Source organism: Cynocephalus volans, chromosome 6 (genome assembly GCF_027409185.1).
Source record: "Cynocephalus volans isolate mCynVol1 chromosome 6, mCynVol1.pri, whole genome shotgun sequence".
Taxonomy (NCBI): domain Eukaryota; kingdom Metazoa; phylum Chordata; class Mammalia; order Dermoptera; family Cynocephalidae; genus Cynocephalus; species Cynocephalus volans.
In genome coordinates, this window is record NC_084465.1 from 120,930,265 (window position 1) to 120,954,906 (window position 24,642).

Here is a 24,642-nt window from a genome sequence, read left to right on the forward strand (position 1 = left end):
AAAATGATGCTAGGACAACTGAATATTTATATTCAGTTTAGTATAATTTGATCTCTAGTTTATACCATACACAAAAAATCCATTCAGGTGAATTGTAGATGTAAATATGAAGGCTAAAATTATAAAGTTATGTTAGATGATATGTTAGCATATGACCATTTCTCTGGCATAGGGAATCATTGTTTTTTGTTATGGTTTACCGAATCATAATTGATTATTCATATTTTGGGGCTTCAGTGTTGATGTATATTTATCAAATCAATATTATTAGCATATATATTATTACAAATCATATTCTTTATGCCCTTTATCCAATCTCTCCCTACTCCCCACCCCTCCCACTTCTGATAACCTTAGATTTCTTCTCTCCTTCTGAAAGAGTAATGGTTACTCTGTTGGTTTGTTGCCTAGATGATATGTCCAGTGCAGAGAGAGGTGTGTTCAGGTCCCCCACTATTATCATAGAGTAGTTTTCAAGTAATTAACTATAAAGAAGAAGATGAATAAATTTGTTTACCTGAGAAGTTATTTCTCTTCATCAATAGACATCTTTAATGGAATGGAAAGGCAAACCACAATATGGGTGAAGATGTTGGACAAACCCATTTCTGACAAATGATTTGTATCTAGTACAAAACCCCAAAAGAATGACATCCAATGGCAAAAGGGACAGTACATAAAAGGGCATATGGAAATAATAAATAAATGTATTTCAAAGTGCCTACCTTCATAAAAATTTATCAAGGAAATGCAAATTTAAACTACAATGAGGTATCACTACACACTGCCTGAATTGCTAACTTTAAAAACTGACAATACTAAATATTGACAGTGATGGAAAGCAACAGGAACTTTTGGAACACAGTTTGGTATTATTTTCTCAAGTTGAAATAAGTATAATCTGTGGCCCAGTTATTCCACTTCTTGTTACGTACCAATAGAAAGTTGTGTACATTTTAACAAAGAGGTATGTACAAGAAAATCTTCAGAATTATTATTCATAATAATTTTTATGTCCTGAATTGTGTCTCCTCCCCCGCCAATTCATATGTTAAAGTCCTAATCCCCACTCAGTACGTTGTAATTTGACTATATTTGCAGATGGAGCCCTTGAAGAGGTGATTAAGTTAAAATGAGGCCATTGGGGTGGGTCCTAACCCAATCAGACTGGTGTCCTTATAAAAAGAGGATATTTGAACACACAAAGAGACACCAGGAGCCTACATGCACAGAGGAAAGTCTATGTGAGGACACAACAAAGAGGCCACATGAAAGCCAAGGAGAGAGGCCTCAGAAGAAACCAATCCTTCCGATATCTTGACCTTGAACTTTTAGCCTCAAGAACTCTGAGAAAATAAACTTCTGTTGTTTAAGACACCCAACCCAGTCTGTGCTACTTTTATATGGCAGCCCTAGAAAACTAATGCAATAAACACTGGAAACAACCTATTATCCATCAAAAGTAAAATAGATAAATTGTGACACAGTCATCAGATGGACACTATAAAGCAGTAATAAAGAATGAGCTAAAGCTACGTTCAACAACATAGATGAATCTCACAAACGTGATGTTGAGTGAAAGAAGCTAGGTATAAGATGATACATATTACATAACTGCATTCATAAAAAGTTCAAAATACAGATAATAGTAAACTTTAATATTTAGAAAAACATACCTATGTGATCATTCTGTTAAGAAATATTTTTAAAAAGAAGTATTTATGGGCCAGCCACATGGCTCACTCGGGAGAGTGCGGCACTGGTAGCGCCGAGGCCGCGGGTTCGGATCCTATATAGGGCTGGCCGGTGCGCTCACTGGCTGAGCGTGGTGCAGACCACACCGTGCCTAGGGTTGTGATCCCCTTACCAGTCAAAAGAAAAAGTATTTATGATAAAAGTCCTAATAGTGGTAACTTTTACCAAGATTGGAGTAGTTTATGATAGGTTTCTTGTGGGACTGATATTGTGGTAGTTGTCCAGGGGGTTGCTTGGTGATAATTCATTGTGATAATTTATTTATGTTATGTGCACTCTTCTGAATATGTGTTCTATTTTATAAGAGGTTAAAATATTTACTTGGGAATTTTGTTGGCATTTTAATTTATAGATTAATTTGGGTGAAATCTACATATTCACAATGCATGGTCTTCTTGTGCGAGAAGAGAATATATTGGTTATGTATCCACTTAGGAAGTTGACTTTTCTTTGAAATAAATTATGATTTATGACATTGGTGGATTATAAGACTATGAACACAAGGATTCCTAGGTCACCCCAACTCTTATTTAATTATCTCATTACATTTATTATGTTTAGGTTTACATTATGCTTAGTCCGAAGCAAACATACCTATAGGTATTGGATTCAACTATTATCTACTAATCTCTATTGCTGTTGCTGCCACCACCAGGAACATCAGTCATCAATTGTGTAATGACTACTCATAGCTTAATCTTACTATTTATCCTTTGTTGTCCTGTTATACAGTCACATACTTGCCAAAAGGGACAATCCTGTGATTTGTGGAGAAACTGTAATTACTAACTAATGAGATAAAGATTTCTAGAAATGCACTTCCTTTAATAGTTGCAGGTTCCCCTCCACCCCCCCATCCTTTTTTAGGTTCCTCTAATTTTGTGTTTCACTGTCTGATTTTTTATTTAAATTAGAAAAATTAAAAAGGAGTTCCCAGAGTGGCTTAGGTGGATGTGAGGGGAGTGGGAATGTAGAATAGAACCAGGAGGCCCAGTCTAAAGGGGGGTAGCAGTGAAAGGTGAGTTATGTAATCAGAGAAAACTTCTTTAGAGAAATAATCTACTTCCTGGGAATCTTGGCAGGATTATTGGGAAGAACTTTCTCAAGTAGAAAACAAAATAATAAAGGGAAGTATAGTGGTTCTGCTCACTGGAATGTCCTCTTATGAAAAAGAGGTGGAAGGGGCTTACTCCAAGCTTAAAGGCTAAGGCTTTTTTTGTAGAGAGGCTGATTGACTTAATTAATGAATACAGTCATGCATTGCTTAGCAATAGGGATAACTTCTGAGAAATGCATTATTAGGTCATTTCGTCTTTGTGCTAACATCACAGAGTGTACACAAACCCAGATGGTATAGCATACTACACACCTCCAGCTCTGTTATAATCTTACAGGACCACTGTCACACATGCGGTCCTTTGTTGACTGAAACCTTGCCATGCAGCTCATGACTGCACTCCCGTGCCGTGAAGGTAGGCTTGCTACTCCCTTCTCTAAGTGCTCTGGCTTGGCTTCTTCTTGCACTTCCCTTCACTTTGGCTTCATTTCCGTACCCTCTGTGTTTCAGGGAGTGTTAAAGTACTACAAATTTGATATCTATGTCATGGACTACCATGCTCTGGAGACAATGCTGATCCTCACACTGTATGGCTGGTCTGCCATCCCCCTTGTGTACCTGATGAGCTTCCTGTTCTCTGGAAGTACTTCTGCCTTCATCAAACTTCTCCTGCTCAACTACTTTTCAGGCACTTTCGGTTTCATCATCAACATCGCATTAGAGAACCGTACGTGTAAGGTCATCACAAAATTTTACCTTCCCCAAAAGGCAGCAGTAAATAAATAAGGAATAATGGGACTACAGATATCTAAGAACATTTGTAGATAAATTAAGTTCTAGGATTTGGGAAAAATCCTGTACTTGATGTAAGTCATTAAACTTATTTTGAGTGCCTGCAATATTCTAGACATTCTGCCAGATCTGGGATCCCCGTATTGAAAAGATAGGTTTGAACCTGGGCTACAGGTCCGTTGACTTGATTCCTCCTCTCTATCCCCACCTCCTGTGGCTCCATCACATAACTTAAGGAATCTGTTTGCACCTGGTCTTGGAAATTTAGGGAGTATTTTTCCCTGAAACTCATTAGCCAGAGATAAAGAAAAAACAGGCAGCTTTTTTCCTATAAAGGCGGGTCTTAGGAAGAAGAAATTATGTCTCAGATATATTAGATCATTATTACCTTTAAATTAAGTGTTATCTCTTGGTATTATGACACGTTGGTGGGAGGTGAAGAGAGAGAAGAGTAAAGAGGAATCTTGAGCTCTTGGGAGACACCAGCAGTTCTATTCAGTGAAGGTTTTAAGTTACTAACGTAATAAAAGGGCCTCACTAATTCAATAAAAGAGCCTCCTAACAAAATTTTCAGAAAGAAGAAAAACTCTATATGCACCTAACATATGTATAACTAAGACAGTTTTCCTTCCTCCCAGTCCTACTTTCTGCATGATTCTTGAATTTGTATCTCCTCATTTTTCTTTTCTGGTTATGATATTTGAGTACATATTTCCTAAACTGATCATTGTTACAAAGAGACCTTTAAAAAGGGAGACTATTGCCACTCTTTTTTCAAATCACCTTTTAAATATGAATTTGAACAGGGTCAAATATTTTATTCCTTCTCGTTGTCACAGAACATTATTCTGCCTTATTTTTTCAGCCCTTTGCCTTGCCATAAAAAAATTCTCTGCATTAATTAAAGATTGGCTTATTGTATACTCTTTTGCACACTTCTTCAAAGATGAATATTTCCTGTGAGCCACACTTGAACTTCTGCATAGCAAACTAAAATACTTGTAAGAGCTATGCTGAGCATTCATTCTCACATAAGAATCCCCAAATTATAGGAAGCAAACTATATATTTTTGTATACCTCTCCAAAGGGAGATATTGTGTTGCACGAGGAAGACTCATGTGAAAATACTTGAGCTTGTGAACCTTTACCTAGAATAAAATTATGAGGAATTATAATTTAAGGTTCTAGAGAGGAACAGTTGGGGCAAAATAAGAATAAAAAGAGATTACTGTTTTAAAAAGTCTAAAGGACATGTTTTGGAGAAATATGTTGCAAAGAGTCATGTCAGGGGAGGACAAAAAAATTGTGAGTAGACTAGGTAATTTGAAAGTAAGAAGAGACTTCCACTTCTTAGCAGCATAACAAACACTAAATTATACTTAGCCTAAAATTATAAACTGAGAAGAAAATATGGAGTTGGAAGAGGCCGACAATAAAGTGTCCTTGGAAGTAAGTGGGCATTTTTATCTGAACATAAACCAAAACGAGTCTTTGAAGTTATGCAAAATAGAGGCCAGCATTACCCTAATACCAAAACCAGGCAAGGATACAACAACAAAAACTATAGGCCAATATCCCTGATAAACATATGCAAAAATTTTCAACAAAATACTAGCAAACTGAATCCAACAGCACATAAAACAGATTGTATGGAATGATTAAGTGGGACTTACCCCAGGGATACAAAGATGGTTCAACCTACGCAAATCAATAAATGTGATACATCACATCAATAGAATTAAGAACAAAACCCATATGATTATCTCAATAGACACACACAAAAAAAGCACTTGACGTAATTGAACATCCCTTTATGATAAAAAAAACTGTCAACAAATTAGGACTAGAAGGAACATACCTCAAAACAGTAAGGGACATATATGACAAACACACAGCTAACATTATACTGAATATGAAAAAGTTGAAAGTATTTTCTCTAAGCTCTGAAACAAGACAAGGATGCTTACATACACCACTTTAATATAGTACTGGAAATTCTAGACAGAGGAAGAGGCAAGGAAGAAATTAGGCAAGGAAGAGAAATAAAGGGCATCCAAATATCCAAATTGAAATGGAGGAAATCAAATTGTCCTTGTTTTCAGATGACATGATCTTACATTTAGAAAACCTTAAAGACTCCACCAAAAAGCTATTTAAAATGATAAACTCAGCAAAGTTGCAATATACAAAATAAACATACAAAAATCAGTAGTGTTTCTGTATGCCAATAGTGCACAATCTGCAGAAGAAATCAAGAAAGCAATCCCATTTACAATAGCTACCAAAAAAAAGGAATAAATTTAACAAAAGAAGTGAAAGTTCTCTACAATGAAAATTGTAAAATGCAAATTAAAGAAATTAAAGATGACACTAAAAAGGAATGATAAGCCATGTTTATGAATTGGAAGAATTAATATTGTTAAAATGTCCATACTACCCAAAGTGATCTACAGATTTAATGCAATTTTTATCTAAATATCAATACTGAATGTAAAAAAGTTCAAAGCCTTTTCTCTAACCTCTGGAACAGAAATAGAAAAAACAATCCTAAAATTTGTATAAAACCACAAAAGATACCAGATAGCCAAAGGAATCCTGAGCAAAAAGAATAAAGCTGGAGGCATCACACCACACTTTGAAATATACTATAAAGCTATAGCAACCAAAACAACATGGTATTGGCATAAAAACAAAGAAAAAAAAAGATCAATGGAATAGAACAGTGAACCCAGAAATAAATCTATGTGTTTACAGCCTAACTGATTTTTGACAAGGGTGCCAAGAACATACTTTGGAAAAAGGACAGTCTCTTCATTAAATGATTCTAGAAAAACTGGATATCCACATGCAAAAGAATGAAACTAAACCCCTATCTCTTACCATATACAAAAATCAACTGAAAATAAATTAAAGACTAAACTGTAAAACTGAAAACTTTGAAACTACTGGTAAAAAACGTAGGGGAAAATTCCATGACCTTGGTCTGGGCGATGATTTTTTTGTTAATCACCTCAAAACACAGGAAACAAAACCCAAAAATAAACAAAAGAGATTACATCAAACTAAAAATCAACAGAGTAAAGAGACAACCTACAGAATGGCAAGAAAACATTTACAAGCTATCCCTCCAGCAAGGGATTAATATCCAGAATATGTAAATGACTCAACAGCAAACAATAAATAAAAAGACAAAAAAACCCAAATAATTCAACTAAAAATGTGCAAATGATCTGAATAGACATTTCTCAAAAGAGGACAAATAAAAATAGCCAACAAGTACATGAAAAAATGCTCATCATCACTAATCATCAGAGGAGTGCAAATCAAAACCACAATGAGATATCTCGCCCCAATGAAAGAAGCCATTATCAAAAAGACGAACAGTACATTTTGCACAAATTCTGCACAAAAATGGGAATTCTTACTCACTGCTGGAGGGAATGTAAATTGATACATCCATTATGCAAACAAATATAGTTTCCTCAAAAAACTAAAAATAGAAATGCTGTAAGATCCAGTAGTCCCACTACTGGATATACTTGTATATCTAAAGGAAGGGAAATCAGTATGTGGAAGAGATATCTTCACTCCTGTTTTCAATGCAGCACCGTTCATAGCAGCCGAGATACAAAATCAATCAAAGTGTCCATCAATGGATGAGAGATTAAAGAAGATGTGGTGTTTATACACTCAATGGAACATTATTCAGCCATTAAAAAACAAAGAATGAAATCCTGTCATTTGTGGCAACATGGATGAGCCTGGAGGACATTGTGTTAAATGAAATAAGCCAGGGACAGAAAGACAAATACCACATGTCCTCTCTTATATGTGGAAGATAAGAAAGTTGATTACACAAAAGTGAAGAGTAGAACAGTGGTTACCTAATGCTGGGAAGGGCAGGGGGTGGGGGGAGGGAGGAATTGGGAAGAATTGATTAATGAGTACAGAACTACAGTTATATAGGAAAAAATAAGTTCTAGTGTTCTATATTGCACAGTAGGCTGACTATAGTTAACATTAGTTCATTTTATATTTCAAAATAGCTAGAAGAGAAAATTTTGCATGTTTCCAACACAGAGAAATGATAAATTATTGCGGTGATGGATATGCCAGTTACCCTGATTTGATCATTACATATTGTATGCATGTACACTATATATATGAAATACCACAGGTACCCCATAAATATACACAATTATTATGTGTCAATTAAACATTTAAAAGCTATGCAAAATATTAAGATAGAATACAATTTTCTAAAGGATTTATTTGTTTTTGACTTTGCAAATAGAAGGGTATAATTGCAAATTAAGTTTATTATCTTTTTTTCAGCTTTTACAGTGGGGATTTTGTTTTTTAATTTTTAAATTTTTTTCAAATTTATTTGTTTAGATTGACAGATAAAATTGTATATATTTATTATGAATGTCATTATGTTTTAAAATATATATACATTGTGTCTACTGAATTAACATATGCATTACCTCACACAGTTATGATTTTTGTGGGGTACTTAATATCCACTCTCAGCATTTTTCAAGAATAAATCTATTGTCATTAGCTATGGTCACCATGCTGTACAATAAATCTCTTGAACTGCTCTCTCTTATCTAACTGTAGTTTTGTATCCTTTGACTAACAACTCCCCGTCCCCACCATCCCCAACAGTCCCAGCCTCTGGTACCCGCTGGGTACTTGCTACTTGTATGTGATCAACTTTTTAAAATTATACATGTAAGTGAGATCATGCAGTATTTGTCTTTCTGTGCCTGGCTTATTTTTCTTAACTAATGTTTTCCATATTTATCCATGTTGTCACAAATTACAGGATTTCATTCTTTGTTATGACTGAATAGTATTTTTCTTTCTCCATTCATCCACTGATGGACACAGGTTGATTCTGTGTTTTGGCCACTGTGAATAGTGCTACAACAAACATGGAAGTGCAGCTATCATTTCAACATACTGATCAAATGTACAAGGAAATAGAAGTGTACTTCAAAATACTCATAGAAAGATCCATATTGTCTTTCAATTGTATGTTTACGAACTTTTTGAAGTACATTTGTATGCTTAGTAGTGGAATAGCTGATTACATGGTATTTCTATTTTTAGTTTTTTGAGAAACCTCTATACTGTTTTCCATAATGACTGTGCTAATTTACATTCCCTAACAGTATGGAAGAGTTCCCCTTTCTGTGCCTCCTTGCTGACATTTTATATATATTTATAATAGCCACTTTAACTGGGGTGAGGTGATAGCACATCGTGGTCTTGATTTTCATTTCCCTGATAATTAGTGATGTTGAACTTTTTTCTTTTTTCATATAACTGTTGGCCATATGTCTTCTTTTGAGAAATAACTATTCAGATCATTTGCTTATTTTTTAATTAAGCTATTTTTTGTTTGGTTTTTTTTCCTATTGTTTTTTGAGTTCCTTATAAATTTTGGATATTACCCCTTATCAGATATATGGTTTGAAATATTTTCTCCCATTCTGTAGGTTATCTCTCCACTGTTGAATGTTTCCTTTGCTGTGCAGAAGCTTTTTAGTTTGATATAATCCTATTTGCCTATTTCTGCTTTTGTTTTCTGTGCTTTTAAAGTCATGCTAAAAAAAAAAAAAAAATCATTGCCCAGACCAATGTCATGGAGTTTTTTCTCTATAATTTTTTTCTAGTGGTTTCACAGTTTCAGGTCTTACAGTTCATTCTTTAATCCATTTTGAGTTGAGTTTTGTATATTATGTGAAGTAGGGGTTTATTTTTATTCTTCTGCATGTGGATATCCAGTTTTCCCAGCACCACTTATTGAAGAGACTATCTTTTTCCCATTGTGTGTTCTTGGCTCCACGGTTGAAAACCAGTTGTCTGTAACCTTGTAGATTTATATCTGGAATCTCTATTCTGTTTTATTGATCTATGTATCTGTTTTTATGCCGGTACCATGCTCTTTGTTTACTATAAAATTGCAATATATTTTGAAGTCAGATAGTGTGATGCCTTTAGCTTTTTATTCTTTTTGCTCAAAAGTACTTTGGCTATTTGAGGTCTTGTGAAGCTCCATCTGAATTTTAGGATTGTTTTTTCTATTTCTGTTAAGAATGGCTTTGGTATTTTAATAGGAATGGCATTGAATCTGTAGATTGCTTTCGGTAATATAAACATTTTAAAAATATTAATTCTTCTAAATTACGAACATATTTTTCCATTTATTTGTGTCTTTTCAATTTCTTTCATCAATGTTTTTGAGTTTTCAGTGTAGAGATCTTTCACCTCTTTGGATAAATTTATTCCTGTGCTTTTTGTTTGTTTGGTTTGGTTTTTGGTTTTGGTTTTGATTTTGGGGTTTTTTTGTTTTTTTTTTTTTTTTTTTGAGCTGTTGGTAATGGATTGCTTTCTTGATTTCTTTTTCTGTTTAGCTATTAGTATATAGAAATACTACTGATATTTGCATGTTGATTTTGTATTCTACAATTTTACTGAATTAATTTATTAGTTTTAATAGTTTTTGGTGGAGTCTTTAGGGTTTTCTATTCATAACATCATGTCATCTGCAAATAAGGAAAATTCTTCATTTTCATTTTAAATACTTTATATTATATTTCTCTCTCTCACCTAATTTTGCTGGGTAGGACTTTCAGTACAATGTTTAATAGAAGTGGCAAAAGTGGGCATCTTTGTCTTCTTCCAAATCTTAGAGGTAATGCTTTCAATTTTTCTCCATTGAGTAAGATGTTATGTGTTTGTCATATATGGCCTTTATTGTGCTTAGGTACATTTCTTCTATACTTAATTTGTTGAGAGGTATTTTTTTTTAATCATGAAACGATGTTAAAATTTATCAAATGCTTTTTCTGCATTTATTAAAATGATAATGGTTTTTGTTCATCATTCTGTTAATATAATGTACCACATTTATTAATTTGCATATGTTAAAGCATGATTACATCCCTGGGATGAATCCACTTGATCATGGCAAATGATCCTTCTGATGTGCTGCTGAATTTGGTTTGCTGGTATCTTGCTGAGGATTTTAGTGTCTGTACTCATGAAGGATATTGGCCTGCAGTTAGTTGTTACCATTCTTGTTGTTGTTGTTGTGTCCTTGTCTGATTCTGGTATCAGAGTAATACTGGCCTTGTAAATGAGTTTGGAAATATTCCCTCTTCTACAACGTTTCAGAAGACTTTGAAAAGAATCAGCATCAGATTTTCTTTACATGTGTGGTAGAATTCAGCAGTGAAGCCATTAGGTCCTGGGCTTTTCTTTGATGGGAAATATTTTACTACTGATTTAATATCCTTATAGACTCTTTCCATATCTTTAAATTTTTTCATAATTTAATCTTGGTAGGTTTTATGTGTCAAAGAATTTATTCATTTCTTCTAGGAGATCCAGTTTGTTGGCATTAAAGTGTTCATAATAGTGTCATGATCCTTTGTATTTAGGTGGTTTCAGTTGTAATGTTTTCATTTTCATTTCCAATTTTATTTATTTGAGTCTTCTCTTTTTTCTTAGTCTAGCTAAAGTTTTCTTAATTTTGGTTGATCTTTTTAAAAAACAACTCATTTTGTTAACTTTTTCTATTTTTCTGTGTCTATTTCATTTATTTCTGCTCTGATCTTTATTATTTTTTCCCTTCTACTAATTTTGGGCTTAGTTTGTTTTTGTCTTTTCAATTCTTTCAGGTGCAACATTAGATTCTTCATTTAAGATACTTCTCTTTTTTTGATTTAGGAGTTTATTGCTGTACACTTCCCTCTTGTAATTGCTATAAACTTCCCTCTTGTAATCACTTTAGCTATGTTATTTCATAAGTTTTCATATTTTCTGCTTCCATTTTTATTCATCTCAAGGTATTTCTAGTTTTGCTTTTACTTTCTTTATAGACCCATTGGTTACTCAGGAGCTTGTTTAATTTTCAAGTGTTTGTGAATTTTTGAAGTTCCTTCTTTACTGATTTCTAATTGTATGCTATTGTGGTCAAAAAAGGTACTTGATATTATTTTAATCTCCTTAAATGTCTTAAGATTTGTTTTGTGACCTGACATATGATCTATCCTAAAGAATGTTTCATGTGCACTTGAGAAGAATGTGTATTCTGATGCTGTTGGATGAAAAGCTCTGTATATATATATATGTTAGGTCCATTTTCTCTTGAGCGTAGTTTAAGCCCAATGTCTTCTTATGTTTTCTTATTGATTATCTGTCTGGATGGTGTGTTTATTGCTGAAAGTTAACATATTGCACTCTATCTCTCCCTTCAGGTCTATTAATATTTACTTTATGTATTTAGGTGCTCCAATGTTGGGTACATATATATTTACAACTGCTATATCCTGTTGCTAAATTGACCCCTTAATCATTATATAATGACATACATTGTCTCTTTTTATAGCTTTTACCTTAAAGACCATTTTATTTGGTATTAGTAGAGTTACTCCTGCTCTTTTTTGTTTTTTATTCTCATGGAATACATTTTTCCACGTTTTCACTTTCAGTCTATGTGTCCTTACAGGTGAAGCAAATCTGTTGTAGGCAGCACATATTTGGGCCTTATTTTTTATCACTTTAGCCACTCTGTCATTTGATTAAAAAATTTAATCCATTTACATTAAAGGTAACTACTGAGAGAAAAGGATTTACTAGTGCCATTTTGTTCATTGTTCCTAGTTGTTTCGTAGATTCTTTGTTCCTTTCTTCCTCTTTTACCGTCTTTGCCAGTAAGTAATTTCTCCAGTGGCATCTTTGGATTCCTTGTTTTTCATTTTTTGGGTATTTACTACAGGTATAAACAAAACAGTCCTGATCTATATAATTAGCCCTTGCCGTTTTTGGCTTCTTTTCAAGTGGCCAATATCCAGAATTTTCCATTCTGTATCAATTATTCATCTCTATATCAAGTTAAAATCTACTCAGGACAGACATGCCATGGCTTTGGCACCTGAAGGTTTCACTTCTTTGCCATCTGTCCTTTCTGAAAGTGTGTTATAAGAATCTTTTGTTTATAATCTTGTCTTTCATCTTCTTCCCAAATACATAAATTTATTACCAGAATTCTATAATGGAAACTTATATATTAAATGCTTATAACTCCAGGAATTTAGTCTCTAGTTACTATTCATATTCAATTCAAAGCTTCTTTCTTTGAAGGTTTTTTAATCTCAAATATTTCAGAATTTTCCCTATTTGTTCCCCACTGTTGAATTTTATCCTCTTACCTCTACTGTACTCCCTTAATTGATCAATTAGTATTAGAAATGTGAAAAATATCTAGCAGTGATTTTTTTGTGCTATCAAGTGCCAGGAAGACTTATAATAGGGACACCCACTTCACCAAAAAGACTTTTCAGAATCCTACAATTATCAACACAAACTGTGTCACCAGCTATAAAGTGGACCAAACCTACTGGGAAGTAATTAGTGTTCTTCAGAGATAATCCTCTGGTTTTTAATTCCCTGAGCTTGTTTTGATCATCACTGAGGAATTTGTTGTCCTGGAAACAGTTTCATTTCCTATAATAAAACTTAATCTTATCATCCTTTTAGGAATGCAAACCAGCATGTCTAATGCCACCAGAACCTTCCTACGTAATTCATTACTGCTCTTTCCCAATTTCAACCTTGCAAAGTGCATCAGTGACTATACAATTATCTACCACCTGAAGATGTTGTGCACCAGCCAGAAGGATCTTCCTGTCTACGTAAATTGTAGTAAAGAAAGTAAGTATCTTGAGGGTCTCTAAGTCTGTAGGAAATTAGACTCAGGCTTAGACCATAAAACATGTGGGGAATTCACTCTTTTTTTCAAAGAAGAGAGTCAGGACAAACTTTTGGTACATAAGTCATTTTACACTGCTGGGAAAAAAAACTCTTTAAACATAATAAAGCCTCAAAAGCAAGTCCAAGATAAGTTTAAAGAGCTACTAATAATCAACCATCCATTAGTTTTACATACATTATTTTAAATCTTCACAATAACTCGTTATCTTCTTTTTAATACTCATTTTCAGGAAACTGACTGTGTACCTTAAGTCGCTTCCCCTGGAGTTTCTTTCCCATACAGTGAATGCATTATGCAGTGGAAGAACATAAGCTGTGAATCCCAATTCTGGTTCATAAAAGCTATGCGGCATAGGGTGCAAGTCAGTTTCCTGAAAATGAGTATTAAAAAGAAGATAACTTGAGGTTATTGTGAAGATTTAAAATAATATATGTAAAACCAATGGATGGAATTGGGATTCACAGTTTATGTTCTCCCACTGCATAATGCATTCACTGTATGGGAAAGAAACTCCAGGGGAAGACTCTGTATTGTCATTACATTGTACTTACTTTTGTTACACCACCACCACCACCACCTATAATCACACACACTCACCTGTGCACAACTTTTTCAAAGGAAAGGTAAAATTCATCCCCAGTATCTTATATAGTATCTAGCACACAGAGGGACTCAACTGTTTTTTAAATAAATAGGTAAATGTCAGAAGCAGTGATTTGTGTAAGAGTAGTACAATGGAGAAAAAAGCAAAAAATTAAAGTAGCAAAAAGAATATAATCAAACCAAGCTTAGGTCCATTCACCTGATGTGCAGTGAAGCCCAACACTGACACCAAGTTGTAGTGAGGGAAATTAAGCTTTAGTTACAAGGCCAAGTAGTGATCAGGTGGCTAATGCTCAGAAAAATCCAGATCTCGGCCGAGGCCATGGCGCACTCGGGAGAGTGCGGTGCCGGGAGCACAGCGACGCTCCCCCTGCGGGTTCGGATCCTATATAGGGATGGCCGGTGCACTCACTGGCTGAGTGCCGGTCACGAAAAAGACAAAAAGAAAAAAAGAAAAATCCAGATCTCCCTGAAGACTTACAGGCAAGGATTTTTAAATAAAAACGCTGGGGGTTGGGGCAGGGGCTGCAGGGTAGCCAGTGCACATTTCTGATTGGCTGAGTTTCTGAGGACAAAGAAGCAGAATCAATGGGGCGAAAAGTAACTTTTGGTTTCTGCTGTCACTCATCCAGCTCTTATCGATTTGGGCTCCTGACAGTCCACCTCCAATCAACACATTCCAAGGGCTAAAAAAATTCTGGTTTGGGAGGTTTGTTTTGTTTTGTTTTGTTTGTTTTTATTTTTTGGCTTTTGGTTTTTTGTCCCAGTTAAAACATCTCAAGGATATGTGTCAAGATAATGTGTTTTATCCTGAGAACTTAGTGACGCTTTTATGACTCTCTTCATCACTTTTCCCGTTCGCCCCAACTGCCTCCTTGTACTCCCTTTCTCAATTGCTAGTTGTAAATCCTGACTCCCTAATTGGAGAGTCCTGTTCCCAGAGACTAAATCACTATCAGCTTGAGGGACCAAGGCCACAGCTCACTTTCATAAAACTTCTGTGGGGTTTCAGCCAAACGGTGTACCCACTCAGTGTCAAGAACAGTCCTGCAGATTTGTAGGGAAAGAAGGGGGGTAAACATTCACTTTTCGCCTTAGAAATCCCTAATGGTTGAACTTTATCATTTATTAGATAATTGGGGGCACTTATTAAAGATTTTTTTTCATTTTGCACTTGAAACATAATTGTTAATACATACTTATGGAGTGCAGAGTTGACTATCAGTATTTGTGGACAATATGTGATGATCAAATCAGAATTACAGTTTTGAAAATGTCCTACTTGTGATGAGAGTGGGAGTAACGCATTGACTTTTATTCATTAATTGTAACATGTGCCATACTAATGTATGTTGTTAAAAGGAACACTGGAAGCAGGATACATGGAACTCTGTACTCTCTTTGCGATTTTTCCATAAATTTAAAGCTGTTCTACAAAAAATTTTTTTTTTAAAAAAGGGGTGAGTTTATAATTTTCTTAACACAGGAATTTCTGCCTTTTACTCATGAAATTTTTTCCAAATCCCCTTATATATTATTAGATTCAAAAAGTGTCAGTTAATGGTCAGTTTTAATTTGTTTAAGGGATAGCATATTCTCTTTCCCAAGAGTATTTGTACTTTAGTACTTTCTTCTAATTATCAACATAAAATTTCACACCTCTGAAAGGATTTGGAGCATATTTTTCATGGCATGCAAGAATTATTAGAGATATCAACAAATATATTAACATTTATATGCTTATTTGAATGCCATGCATTATGTTAATGAAGTTCAGCCTTCAAAATTCATTGTTCAAGTGGTATTTGGGTAGGAAAATAGTCATTTCTCACACTCTAGATACTTTCTTTAAATTTAGTCTAATATTTCATTTTATCGTATACTTCTCCTTTGTTGTTTTCTTAGTCCTTGTTCATGGTGTCAATGTTGTATAATAAGATTAGCGCTCTCTCTGAATTTGCCATTTGCAGACACTAAGAAAAATATTTATTCTTTGGAAGAGCATATGATTGGAAAGTATTTGATTATCATGAGTATCACGGGCTTTCTTTGCCTTCTCTTTATTTTCCTTTGGGAGACTACTTTGTGGAGACTAAGAACATTTCTCAATCAGTACATTTACTTTGGGATATACAAGCGATACAAGAAGGTGAGTACTTAAGCATGAAACAACTTAAGAATAAATCTAAGAGAATTAAAAATTAGGCCTGAAAAGTATGTATCTATACAAGGGGTCTTCAAAAAGTTCATGAAAAGATTTGTATTATCGTTTATTTCATTTTTTCCACAAACTTTTAGCAGTACCTTTGTATATGACTACCTCAGTTACTAGATAATAAAAAATTCTGTGTCTACAGAAATGTGTTTCTTAGATAAACTTTATGGAGGTCCAATTACCTAAGATAAACAGCATTCATCTTGTTGATTATTTCAAAGGACCATATTTTCTTTTTTTCTCTTTTTGGTCTTTATTTTTTTGATTTCTATCCTTCTACTTTTGGTTTGTTCTTCTCCTTTCTTAACTTCTTAGTTTCTTTCTTAGCCTGAAGCCATTGACTACGCTCTTCTTTTTTTTACCATTAAGATACATTTAATTTTATTGCATGATTTTATGTATCTATTGAGGTAATTCTGTTTTTCTCCCTTAATTTACTACTGTGGTTAATTATACAGATAGAGTGTATACTGTTGAGTTTATTTGCATCTTTGGATAATTTTCATGGTCAATTGTTAATCTTTTTACATAGTACGGAATTCATTTTTACAATAACTTTGTATAGATTGTTTTTCACTTGATTCATGAAATAGGCTTGTTGTTAGGCGAACATGATAACCACTACACTACGGAAACCCGCTAAATAGGCTTGTCATAATACTTTTTCTTAATCAAAGCACAATTGATTATACATATTTTGGGGGCACAGCATTGACTACTATTACCTGTGTACAACAAGTGTTGATCAAATCAATATTATTGCCATATCATTATCACAAATCATAATTATTCTTTATGCCCCTTTTCCAATCTCTCTCCAACTCCCCTCTCACTCCCTCCACCTCTAGTAACTACAGATTTGTTCTCTCCTTCTGAAAGATCAGTGTATTACTGTGAACTTTTCTTTTTCTTTCTTTCTTTCTTTGCACCCAGTTATGAGTGAGGACATGCAGTATTTCTTTTTCTGTGTCTGAGTTATTTCTCTTATAATTTTTTCCAAGCTCATCCATGTTGCTGTGAATGATAAAGTTTCATTTTTTATGGCTGAGTGGTATTCCATTGAGTGTATATACCACATTTTCCTTATCCAGTTGTCCATCGATGGACATTTAGGTTGGTTCCATATTTTGGCTTTTGTAAATAGAGCTGTGATAAACATGGGGGTGCAGGTATTCCTTTGACATGATGATTTCCATTCCTTTGGGTATACATCCAGTAGGGGATTGCTGGGTCATATGGGAGTTCTATCTGTAGTTGTTTGAGAAAACTCCATACTGTTTTTTTGATAATGGCTGCACTAATTTACAATCCCACCAACAGTACTCTCCTTTTCTAATGTAAGCACTTAAAGGTAAACATTACCTATAAGCATTGCTCTAGCTATGCCCTAAAGTTTTTATTTATAATTTATTATTTATTTTTAATTGACAAATAGCAACTGTGTTCTTATAGTGTGTGAAATAATGTCTTGATATATGTATACATGGTAAAATGGCTAAATCAAGCTTATTCACATATTCATTACGTCATGTATTTATCTTTCTTTTGTGGTGGAACATTTCAAATCTACTCTCAGGACTTTAAAAACTTTTTAATTGACAAATAATTGTATATGTTTGTGGGGTAAAATGTGATGTTTGAAATATGTTTACATTGTGGAATAATTAAATCAAGGTAATTAACAAATATATCACCTCACATTAATTTTTTTGTAGTGAAAACAATTAAAATTTTTTGGCAATTTTGAAATATACAATGCATTATTATCTGTTATAGTCACCATACTGTGCAACAGATTCAAAACCTTATTCCTCCCATCTAGCTGAAACATTGTACCCTTGGATGAACATCTCTCCTTCCCCATCTACCCCTTCAACAAGCCTGTGGTAACCACCATTCTACTCTCTACTTGTGAATTTGACTTTCTTAGATTCCACATACACACGAGATGATCATGCAATATTTGTCTTTCTGTGCCTGGCTTCTTACACTTCACATAATGCCCTCCAGGTTCGTTCATATTGTCACAAATGACAAAATTTCCTGCTTTTATAAGGCTGGATAGTATTTTCCATTTTGTACATATGCCACATTTTCTTAATCCACTTATCTGGTGATGGACACGTGGGCTGCTTTCATGTCTCAGCTATTGTGAACATGCTGATCAGCATGCTGACTTCGCTTCCTCTGGATATATACCCAGAAGTGGAACTGTTGGATCATGTGGTATTTCCATTTTTAGTTTTCTGAGAAACTTCCATACTGTTTTCCATAATGGCTGTATTAATTTACATTACCAGCAACAGTGCACAAAGGTGCCCTTTTCTGCACACCCTTAACAACACTTGTTACCTTTTGTCTTTTTGATAATAGCCATTCTAACAAGTGTCAGGCATCTCATTGTGGTTTTAATTTGCATTTCCTTGATGATTAGTGATATTGAGCATTCTTTTTATATGTCTGTTGGCCATTTATATGTGTTTGTTTATGTGGGTTTTTTTGTTTTGCTTTGAGAAATGTCTATTCAGGTCCTTCACACGTTTTTTAAATTATGGGTTTTTTTCCTTGCTATTGAGTTGAGTTCTTTATATATTATGAATATTAACTCCTTATCAGATGTATGTTTGCAAATATATTCTCCCAATTCATAAGTTGTCTCTTCACTCTATTAATAGTTTCCTCTGCTGTGCAGAAGCTTTTTAGTTTTATGCAAATCCCACTTGTCTATTTTTGCTTTTGCTGCCCATGTTTTTCGGATCATATACAAAAAATCCTTGCCCAGAGCAACGTTAAAGAGCTCTTCTATGTTTTCCTCTAGTAGTTTTACAGTTTCAGGTCATATAATTAAGTCTTTAATCCATTTTTGAGTTGAATTTTTATATTGGGTGAGATAAGGATCCAAATTTTTTCTTTTGCATGTGAATATCCAGTTTTTGAAATAGCATTTACTGGAGAAACTGTCCTTTCTGCATTGTGTGTTCTCTGCACCTTTGCTAAAGATCAGTCAACCTTTAATGCAAGGATTTATTTCTGGGCTCTCTATTCTGATCCATTGGTCTATATTCTGCTTTTGTGCCAGTACCCACTGCTTGTGTTACTATAGCTTTGTAGTAGAATTTATGATCAGCTAGTGTGATGGTGGAGCTTTGTTCTTTTTCACTCAAGATTGCTTTGGCTGTTCAGTCTTTTGTGGTTTCATATAAATTTAAGGATTGTTTTTCTGTGAAAAAGACCATTGGAATTTTGATAGAAATGGTATTGATTCTTTTGATCAATTTGGATAATATGAAATTTTAACAATATTACTTTTCCAATCTATTAAAATGGGCTATCTTTCCATTTATTTGTGCCTTCAAAATATTTCATTGTTGTTTTATATTTTTCAGTACACAGACCTTTCACCACTTTGGTTAAATTTATTCCTAAGTATTTCTTTTTGTGCAATTGTGAATGAGATTATTTTCTTGATTTTGGTGGGGTAAAGGTAGTTATTAGAACAGAAATACTACTAATTTTGGTATGTTAATTTTGTATTCTGCAAAGTTACTGAATTAGTTTATTAGTTCTAAGAATTTTTCATACCGTCCCCCAGCTACTTATTGCAGAGGCTATGTTCTGGGTGAGTGTAGTTGAGATTTGAGGGATATTTTCTTCCACCCAGCCCCCACTCATGCGGTGGGACTCTACGCTGGGCATAGTGTGCTACACTAGGTCGTGAGCCCTGGCTCATTCATAGGGCAGAGGTTTCATACTGGGAGAGGCAAGCCAAGAAGACCAGAGACTACTGTCCTCCACTGAGCATCCAGCTCCTGAAGCAGAGAAACATACCAGTGTCCCACCTCTGGACCAGTGGCTCAGAGATTATGCCGAGGGGTAGAGTTGGGCTGTAAAACAGAACTCCTCTCCTCTCCCCAAAGTAATTAACTTTATTCAAAACTGAGTATTACGAAGTTAAAGCCTAAGGATGCTCTAAAAAAAATGTAGGTTTTGGTAGAAAGCAATTAAGAGATAACTGATAGCTCCATTAGAGATATAAATTAAGCCACAGGCTAGCTGGTTTACCAGAGAGAACTGGGGGAAAACAGCTAATAAAGAGCCCTCCTGGGATGAGAACAAACCTTAAACACATACATCATATTATTTCTACAAAGGAGCCCAATTTAATTAAACCATTCTTTCAGTGCCCTAGGACATTGCTGAAAAAAGTCCAGAAATCATCCAGTATTTGGTCAAGTTTTGTATGGTCATGGAAAGAGAGAGAGTCAAAAAAAAGCCCTGCAAAAACGACTTGTCATTCCAGGGTGACTGTACTCGTGTCCAGGTCTGCACCCACTGAGGGACAACATCAGAAACATTATACTAGAAGGGGAATAGACTTTCCTACAACAGCCCAGCCAGTTACTAAACAATAAAATAGAAAGATACATTAGACCTTGATTGGAAGCTGAGAGGAAATGAAGCCCCGTGTTCTTGGCTGCACATGCTTGGATTAAAATTCTGTCGCACTGGGATGAGTGGAGGGAGAAAGGGAGTGGGTCATGATTTAAATGCCATAGGATTTCACTGTTCTTAACGAGTGTAATATATTTTCTTGAATAAATTTTACTTTTTTATATATAATAATAATTGCAATCAACTTTAATTATAGCTTATATTTGATGTATATTAAAAATAGGTACAGATTATACAGATAATTAAGATTTGGTAAGCATGGTTAAGCAATTGGCCCAAAAACAAATTATTTGTGAGCAAGCAAAGATAAAATAATTCTGACACTAGAGTTTGCCTTCTAAGCCTCTTCCATCCAAATGGTATACTTGAAAGAAATGTGGAAAGACAGATATATCTATTACAATTACAGAATTATCCATGTAAGCTAATCCCATAGGAAAATACTCAATTTGATTTTCAATGTGTTGTTTAAAAAGTTCTACCCCTTGAGAAGTGTATTGCTTTATGCAACAAAAGGCACTATCTCATTGAGTGAAATGAGCAGAGCCTAGAGGGATAAATACTGCATGTGCTCACTCATAAGTGGGAACTAAGAGAGAAAGACCACAGTGGTGCATTGGACTTGCAGAGGGAGACAACATACCTTGGGATGCAAAGTGGAATTGTGGGGAAAGAGGGAGGGAGAGGGAGGTCGGGGACAATTGGGTGGGGACATGGGGTACAATCGCAATTTGTGGTAACGGGCCTGCTGCCAGTATGGATCTGGCCTTCACATCTTGGGCATGAGGGGGGACAATCAGCTCTGTATCTCATGAATATTCATAACCAATAAATAAAAGGTACTATCTCATGAATGAATTTGATGTTATGCATCACGAAATGGCACACAAGACACACACCTATAACTAAATATAATAGGTATGACAAGTTAAAAGAAAAAACTTCAACACAGTAACCACAAATTTAAAAAAAACAGGGGAGCGGATGCTAAAGTATTTATCTTCATCTAATATAGCATCGCCCAAAGAAAATTAAAGTGAAATTTATAAGAACTAACTTTATGAATTACTTCCTGTGTACCAAGCACTGTTTTAAATGTTTTGTTTGTATTAATTCATTTGATTCCTCAAATAATCCTAAAGGTTATTATTACCTCCTTTTTTCCACAGAAGGTGGCTGAGGTACAAAATGGTTTTAAAAATGCCCAAGTCCAACAACCTAAACCAGATTTCAAGCCCAGGTGTGACTCTAGAGCTCCTGCTCTTATCTTATTGATTCTGTCATCATAATTATTCTTAAGAAGTGCCATTATTGAATTTTTCAATCTCAAAAGCTCTGCTAAATTTTATTTATTTTTTTGAATAAATTTTTCTTCACTTTCTGCATGCCCTTAGGATCATTTCTAAAGGCTTTAAGTAGTTTTACTTTCAAATATTTTTTTTCCCAGTATCACTGGGTCACAGGTTCACAGTGCCATTCTCTCACACTGTCATTCTGAAAATCTCAAAAATTTTCTGGATGAAGTCTTACTGACTTTTTCTCTCTCCCCCATAAAAGGAAGAGTTCGTTCTTCTTTAGTCTTTCAGTATGTTGGGCATATTGTGATTGTAAAAAATCATATTTGATTAATCTCAGTTGTGGCTTCAGTTTTTCATGAGGAATCTGATTCTGGAAAAAAACAATAGGCTATGTAATTCTAATTAAACTGTGGAAAGCAAAAATCAATGTGTTCTGAAATGACTGAACAAAACTGTCTGGAAAACTATGCCAAATTTCTGTTCTAACATCTTGGAATCAGTTTTCTGAAGTCATTTGGTCTAGTCAAGATGACTAAGACATTCATATCTGTAACATTTATCTTGAAAATACAGGCCATAGGGTCTAGTGAGTTTCTTAGGAAAAGTCAATTTGAGCCTTGCTGATTTTCTTAGCTCCCACTCCCTTTTAATCTGGGCAAAAGTTATTTATTATTTCAAATTTATTACTGTATTTTTTAAAAAGCTTCTCTACTCTCTTAAGATGACTTCCTTCTTAAAGATCCAGTTGATAAAATCATTTCTCTAAATGCTTTAAACTCTTTCTTTCAAAGATTGAAAATGTACATTGTAGCACGTTTAATTCACAGTCTTTCTACTATGTCAATACATTTTTCCTCTTCTCTGATCCTCACCTTCATTTCCCTGATGAACTATTCATTACTCAAAACTTAGTCAAGTTGGACATATGTGAGAGCTGAAGTGATAATTAAGAAGTCTCTTGAAAAGACTGAAAACTTTTGTTTTGACATATTTAATATTACCTCTTAGTTTAAATTTCACAAAGCCACCCAGTATAGAACAGATGCCTAAAGGGCATTCACCTCTATGATCCTTGTCTTGAAAATGCAGGATATAGTGTCCAAGGAATTATCTGGGCAATCTGAAGATGAAGATGTACAAAATGAAAGAAGGAGAATCATGGGGCATCCTCAGGAGTTGCTGAATTTCACAGTATTTATTAAGGAACTCATAAAGGTAACATCATTCAATGGCCAATATATGCTGGCTTCATCTCTACTTACCAGCATGCCATTGAGGCCAAGGGCTCACTGTGGTTCTTCTGGATCTGTGTGTATTCTCCCAGTAGAACAGAAGAATTCTTGTGAAACTGTGTCATGTAGTTGTCTATATGGTTTGAGATATTGATTGTATTTGGCCTATAAGTATTCTTTACCAAATTATGTTTTCTGAATTTTTTAGATTTATTTTAACTGTCCAGTCATTCTGGCTGTGAAAAATATCTCCCTTGCCATCCAAAAGGGGGAGTGCTTTGGACTGCTTGGATTCAATGGAGCTGGAAAAACTAGTACTTTTCAAATTTTGACTGGTGAGAAGAGTGCCACCTCTGGGGATGTGTTCATTGATGGCTTTAGCATCACCAAAAATATGCTAAAGGTAAGATGCTATTATAGTCTAAGTTGTGAGAGGCATAATGACTCAGGGGTTCAGGTAACATGCAGATGGCAAGGGATGATAAATGGGAATCATGGTAGGTACTGATAATTGATACTGTTGATGCAGTCAGTGGATTCTGGAAAGAGAAATACATCTTTGAATAGAGGGTGAAGCAATAAGAAAAGAATCAAAAACAAGAGCATCTTTTGTGTTCTTTGAAACTGTTGAAGTAAAAGGGATGTTTTCTCAACAGCACGTTTAATATATGGCAGACAAGGTGCTGTAAGGGTGTAAGGACGGCAAGACTGGGCAGAAAGAGAAGATACTTTGCAATTCAGTTGCAAATGAGGCCTTTATCCATCTTGCTGAGATCCCTGAAGCAGAATGAGCTTTACGGTGGTACCAAATCAAAGCAAGATTACCATCCTTTGTATTCCTGCACCAGCCAGTCTTTGGCTGCCCATGTCACCTGGGAGAGGGGACATAACCTTGGGAAGAAGCTAAGTGCGGAAAGAATTTCAAGAAGAAAAGAATGGTCAAAGGAGTGAAATGCCAGGATATCTCAGGCAAGGTTAAGCCTGAATAGTGCACATTGGGTTTAGTAATGTGCACATCGGGCTTAGTCTCTCTCTCTTCGTTGATGAGATTGGTAAGCACAATTACACTAGGGTCTGATGGGTGGTCGTAAGGGGAGCACGAACGGTGTGATTCTTTCCTCTGCATTTCACGTAGTCCACTACCATCACGTAATCAGGAAGACGGAGTTGGGGGATCCTCATGATGCAGGATAAACAGTAGTCTAGGAATCACAAATAACTCTAAAATGTGGATTATACTCTGAAGAAAGTTATCTGTGAGGCAAAGGGTGGAATTAGAGTTTTCACTCAGGTTGTGAGAAGGAGACAGAAGATATTTCAAAAATCAACTACAATGTATATTGAGAAGTTAAAAAATAAATAAAATAAAATATTTCATATGTTGAATAACTGAAGCACATTTATAATAGAAGGGGAGAAGTTGAAGAAATAGAGGAAGGAGTGACAC

General features: G+C 34.8%; 1 protein-coding gene across 1 annotated transcript in view; it reads left to right on the forward strand.

Moving 5' to 3' along the window:
• Positions 1–24,642, forward strand: part of LOC134381046 (phospholipid-transporting ATPase ABCA3-like) — a 121,070-nt gene that overhangs the window by 75,157 nt on the left and 21,271 nt on the right. Inside the window, exons 21-25 of the mRNA XM_063101133.1 lie at positions 3,327–3,539; positions 13,161–13,334; positions 15,969–16,147; positions 23,053–23,178; positions 23,404–23,598. Of these exons, the coding sequence (XP_062957203.1) occupies positions 3,327–3,539; positions 13,161–13,334; positions 15,969–16,147; positions 23,053–23,178; positions 23,404–23,598 (887 nt within the window). The remainder of the gene's footprint in view (positions 1–3,326; positions 3,540–13,160; positions 13,335–15,968; positions 16,148–23,052; positions 23,179–23,403; positions 23,599–24,642) is intronic.